Consider the following 6231-nt stretch of genomic DNA (forward strand, 5'->3'; position numbering starts at 1 on the left):
GAAGGGCCATGTGTGGGAGCCATCCAGGCACGTCTACAACATGGCTGACATCAAGACGTATGTCTCACCCCTTTTACACAGAATCTGAGCAGGCTTTGCAGCACTTGGTTCCTTTGTGGCAGTCTAGATTCTGAAGCATTTTGTCTCTTTCCATTATTATTTTTACATTTTGGAGCTCTGGCCCATTGGGCAGCAGCCCAGCCAGCTTTGGGGGCAATGGCCCCTTTGCCCCCCTTGCCAGTCCACCCCTGCCACCCAACCTAATCCCACTCACTCTACCTACACCCACGCACCCTAACCTAACTCTATTAAACCCACCCACCCACCCTACCCTATGCCCACTCACTCACCACTACCTACCTTACACCCACCTCTCCAACATGCCACCCACTCTACCCCTTCACTCTACCCCCACCCACCTTAATCCCATTCCCTCTGCCATCACCCACCCACCCTAACCCCACTCTCTATACCCAATTCACCCACCCTAACCCAACTATCTCTACCCCCACCCTAACCCCACTCTCTCTACCTCCCACACACCCACACTACCCACACTCTACCCAATACCCCAGTCTCTGTGCCCCCCACACCGCCAACCTAATCCCACTCTATCTATACCCCCAACCACTGATTATATCCCCAATTCACCCACCCTGCCTCACTCTCTCTTTACCCCACCCACACTATACACCCTTTCTGTACCCTCCACACCACACCCTAGCCCCACTCTCTACCCCAACCCACTCATGCTACACAACTCTGTCTACCACCGCCTACCCTACCCCCATGCTCTCCACCCCGACCCAACCACCTTACTTGCACTCTCTCTACAACCTCCCATCCACCCTAACTCCACTCTCTCTACTCCATTTACCCACCCTAAACCGATTCTCTCTGAATCCCACTCTCTCTATGCCCCACCCATCCTACCTCCACTCTCTCTGCCCACAGCCCACCCTACCCCAGTCTCTCTCCAACCTCCCAGCCACTCTATTCCTTTCTCTACTCACACCAACCTACCCTAGCAAATTTCCCTCTACCCCACCCACACTAACTCCACTTTCTACACCTCATTCAACCACCCTAACCCCACTCACTCTACCACCACCAGCCCTACCCCCACTCTCTCTGGTCCTACTCACCCACCCTACCCCCACTCTCGCTAGCCCTACCCCCACTTTATCTACCCCCACCCTTACATCCTACCAAACTCTCTCTACCCCAAACCACTACCCCTCCCTCTAACACCACCCTCCCCACCACCACTCCCTCTACCCCTACCCACCCTACCCTCTCTCCCGCTACCTACAGACACTATACCCCTGTAACTACCTCCTCCCACCCTAACCATCTAACTCTCTATCTAACCCTACCCGCTCTCACATTCTCTACTCAAATCTAGCCCTCTCTCCTTACCCAGCCCATGCACCATACCCCCACCCGCTATCCCCTCACCCGCCAACTCTACCCCACCCTGCCCCCTCCAACTCCCCACTCTCCCACCCTAACTCCTCTTTCTACCACCTCTCATCCTTCCTCTCACACTCTCACTTTATTTCTTAACTTCTCACGCTCACAGTTCCTCGCTCATATCTCCTCTTGCTCATCATTAATGGCAACCTCTATCAATGGCTTCCTCCCTTGCTCTATTCCCCTCATCATGATCTTACACACCTGCACGCCTTATCGCATCCGCCTTTAAAACTTTGCACTCTCCTCCTTGCACCCTGGTACCGATGAAAGCAAAATACAAAGAGCATCTGTAAACACCAAAACTATTTACTTTGCCAATGCTTGTTTCACTTGCTGCTATGAGAAAAAGAACAGTTTGGGTAGTAATAATACACCTCCGTGTCCTGTCTGCATATTGCACAGCAAAAGGCCCTCTGGTTTGAATCTGATAAAGCAATGTAGAGTTGTTTGGGGCCTCTGTGTGGTCAAACGGGTCTAGATTGAGCACGTCATAGTTGGGATGTTTATGCATTGCACTTTACATTGGGCCGGAAGTGATTTCAGGAGCTAGCTGTATGCAATCGATTCACACAAGTACTAGTCATTTTGAACATTGTGACGTCTGAGGTGTCCATTTAAGGGTAGGTAGACACGTGATGCAGTTCGACCTTTTAAATCGATGTGTGTATGTAAGTATCTCTATGTATATGTATTGGTGTTGCCTTGACAACAGTTGGTCAAAGGAAATTGTAGCCGCCCATGCACTTGTTGAAAATGTTAGATGTTAGCACAACCCCTGTGACTTCCCATGCGTTTCAACTAATGTATATTTCACATACTGCATGAACTGTTCACAGTGAAAGCACTCACGCATGTATGTAGGTACTCAATGATGCATTCATGTTTCACCTAGTCATGGTATTATGACACTGCTGTGCTGTTTACTTGCTGCACAGTGTTAATTTGCATTTTGAAAGCAGGAGCTGTGTACGTCTGACAACAAGACTCTATGAAGAAGCGAGGGTGAGCTCGTATGACACATGTGTTCCTCAAGCATTGACTTCCATGTTGCCATGCAATAAACCAACCTTCGTCGTCGATTCTGCCACCAGCCTTCTTGGGTCGGATTGATTGACTTTTCCCTTCAGTCTAATGAAAGCCAGTGCCCCCTGCAAGCCGTGGCTGGCCTTCTTTGTTTCAGTATATAAACCCAAGAAAGTCATATCAGGTGCAGCACGACTCAAACGAACCATTGCACAGAAAAGAAACTAAAAGAATGTAACTGTGACTTGGGGCTCAAATCAACCACCGCCGCTTGCAGTGCCCTGTTACTAATCGTCGTATTTTCTGGTATAGAGAGCTCTGTACAAGTATTGTTACTTATTCGCAGGTACTCCAGCATATGCACCATTCTATAAATGACCCAACTCAATAATAACATTGAATTGACGTGTGCAGGTAATGTAAGGAGGGTCTCTGCGGCAGGCGCTGCCCCTTTTCAGCAGCTGTGTTGCAGGGTTTTTTTTTTCAAAGGTTGTCTGTTGGTGCTTCGTCCTAGATTAAATTGATATTCTAAAGTACAATATTTGAAAAGATGCTTGTCAGCTCGGATGCGTTGTTAGTGTGAAGGCGTGTCCAAAGGCGTCGTGTCGCTGCTTGTCCAATGCAATGATACATGCTTTTCTTACTGACCCTTTTGACAGTTTTGCAGCATTTTATTGGTCGCAATGCATTGCTTCAGTGAAAGGGCTGTTTTGACATGAATTTCTTCATCTTCAACAGTCCATTGCCACAAAGGCAACGCTGGGAATTAGGTATGTTTAGTTCAATGTCACAATATGGCGTCCGTACAACATAAAACGGGTTAATTGTTCTAACGGATGCCTTAATATATCCAAGTGGGGGAAACTTGGAACATTTATGGAAAGAGTCAAATGTAAACAATTGTATACAATCAAGTAAACGGCGTAATTTCTGCTGCACTGTACAGTTGAAGATAATCCAGTGACTAGGCAGGAGGGGGCGCGAGGGGCGAGGGAGGGCTCTGTTTAGGAGCGCGCTCCTTGGTGAACGGATAGCCAATTAGGTTCCAGGGGCTGGGCTTGGCCAATCGTATCTTGGCCCGCCCTTTTGGAAATGGTATAAACAGGGCAGCGCTAGGCTTCGGTTGATGTATTGCACCATCACGCTATCAAGCACACTGCAACCATGGTGCCGCTCTCGGCAGGGGACAAGACGAACGTGAAAGCGGTCTGGGACCATGTGAAGGGCCACGAGGAGGCTTTCGGCGCAGATGCGTTACACAGGTAAGGATCACACCGGAGCATGAACTCTCCTTAGTCGTTTGTTTACGCAAGTGCGTGCTCTGATCAATGGAGCCGTACAAGTTTCAAATTGCGGTCGCAAAACGCATAGCCTTAACGAGATGCTTTAAAAGCATTAATACATGTATTTAGTTCCAAGTAACGTAACTGATAACCTGGGGAGAGAGGTCGGGTGATTTTATTTTTTATTTATTGCCTTCAGACTATGTGGGGGAGTCACTAGAAGGGAACTGAGTAAAGCGAGCCTTGTACAGACGAAGTGCATTTCTGGATCAAATCATTCATTCAAGTGGAGAGGACAGGAGTTACACGTAAAACCCCTGTTTGCCATAGTCACAAAGTCCTTTCTTGACCACACCTCCTTCCATTAGGCCGTAAGAAGGATGGGGCTGCTAAATAACCACGACAGCATTGATCTTGTGTATCTGGCTGATGTGGACCTTCACTGAACATGTGCTATTCATTTTTTTAATGTGTTCTTCACAGGTGTTTTAAGATCGACTGCCAGACTCAGACCTACTTTCCAGGCAAGGACCTGAACGAAGGCTCGGCCTTTCTGCACAGTCACGGAAAGAAGGTGATGAGTGCCTTAACTAACGCCGTCGCCCATATCGACGACCTTGAGGCTGCCCTCAGCAAGCTGATCGACAAACATGCCCATGACCTCATGGTGGATCCTGCAAACTTTGTTGTAAGTCCCTGCCCTTCGCTTAGCCTCACATTCAACGACAGGATGTCACATGACAGCTATACTTTGTATTTGTTCGATTGCCGTTTTCTTAAACATGTCCATTGATATGACAGGATACGATATGATATGGCATTTGTAACGCGCCTATACGTAAGTGTTTCAAGCAGTGGTCGAAGTGTCGAAAAGAAGTAGTGGAACTGTGTTTCCTGCTTGCCTTCCCCCGCTCCCCACAAACCCCATCGCCACACCCCCTCCAACACACAATCCAAACCCCCAGGGGGGGGGGGGGAGAACAGGGGAGACACAACGATCTTACTAGGCCAGGTGTCATTCAGATCGCGCAAGTGCATGGGAAGGGGGGGGGGGTAAAGTGGAAGGGAGAGGGGAAAGTGCAGTACAGCATTATTAGCATACAAGATAAAGAACAAGGGCCAGCTGGTGGCAAGTGCAAGGTAAGTGTAGACAAGTGCTGGGAAGGGGGCTGTAGGGATATACAGACACAGTCCTGCAGTGCAGGGGTTGCCAGGGAGGCAGTGCAGGGGAGAGTGGCTGGGCCAAGGACCGAGATTGGTGGGTGGCCCAGAAGCAGATTCAGTAATATTTAGGAGAGGGGAGGGAGAAAGCGGAGGCAAAGAGGAAGGTTTTGCCATCTGTGTCTGCTTGTCCTATACCGAAGATTTCAAAGGATATGATTGGATGCATACAGTAGAGTTAGTGCCTCTGCTGTTCGTTTATAGTAGGGCAGCGTGCAGGGAAACGTCTTGCTGGGCTGGTGCTAACGAAATGATACACACTCTCCTTTGGGCAAGTCTGCCACTCCCTGTTGCAGGTGAACTCTGTAGAGACACACTGTTTGCCATGTGGCACAATATGCCTACGTAATGCCATTTTTGTTATCTTTTGTCTTTCAGCTTCTTAATCATCATATCCTGGCAGTCCTTGCCATGCACCTGCCCCAGCTCTTCACACCTGCAAACCACCGCTCTTTGGACAAGTTCTTGCATACAGTGATGCGTTGTTTGATTAGCAAATACCGTTAAAACTGACCTCGGAGTTGAGGGCCCGACAACTGCCCCATCTTAAATGTAAAGAGAAAAACAACGTCATACCTAGACATGCCACATTTGTGAAATAAATACAGCTTTGGCTGGTTTACTGAACAGATACTGAAACGTGTTACTGCTTTATTTGCGTGTGAGTCGGGGAGGGCGGAAGGTGGGTGCTTGGGCATTCACGAAACCACTGACGTCATGTCGTGGCGATTTTGTGCCCCAAAACATTCTGTTGTTTTTAACATAATCAGTGTTTAACGCAAGTACAGCCCTTAACGTTCCAGAATGCGGACATACAAGTGATTGCCATTGCTGCAATATAAGAGAAGTCACGTGTTCACTCATTTAGCACCATATAGCTGGCCTCCAGTTTACTCTTTCACTCTTGCTCCCAAAGTTTACAAGATACATTTAAACATTTAGTGACCGGAAAGAAGTAGGAAAGGAGAAGGGAGTCCTGCACTCAAAGGGAAGTCACTTAAACAAGAGGCCCTGGTTTCTAACCCCCCCCCCCCCCCCACCACCACCCCTGAGCTTCGTTTTGTGCTCATGGGCACCTCTTTGAAAACACATTCTCTTTGCCGCCATAATTAACCGTGCTTAGAGAATATATGATATCAATTTCACCTCGTATGCAGACTAAATCGTGCAATGCTGAAGTCTTTTCATTTAGAAAAACATGAGAGCTGTGGTCGGATTAAGAACCCCA

At 48.3% G+C, this 6231-nt stretch overlaps 1 protein-coding gene across 1 annotated transcript; it reads left to right on the forward strand.

Moving 5' to 3' along the window:
- Positions 1 to 3605: 3605 nt before the first annotated feature.
- On the forward strand, positions 3606 to 5636 carry LOC138567634 (hemoglobin subunit alpha-2-like). Its single transcript, XM_069646069.1, has 3 exons — positions 3606 to 3761; positions 4266 to 4470; positions 5382 to 5636. Exons 1-3 carry the CDS (start codon positions 3664 to 3666, stop codon positions 5508 to 5510), a joined length of 432 nt encoding a protein of 143 aa, XP_069502170.1. The 5' UTR covers positions 3606 to 3663; the 3' UTR covers positions 5511 to 5636.
- Positions 5637 to 6231: the final 595 nt, after the last annotated feature.

This window comes from Ambystoma mexicanum, chromosome 2p (assembly GCF_040938575.1).
Source record: "Ambystoma mexicanum isolate Mex_15411 chromosome 2p, UKY_AmexF1_1, whole genome shotgun sequence".
NCBI lineage: Eukaryota > Metazoa > Chordata > Amphibia > Caudata > Ambystomatidae > Ambystoma > Ambystoma mexicanum.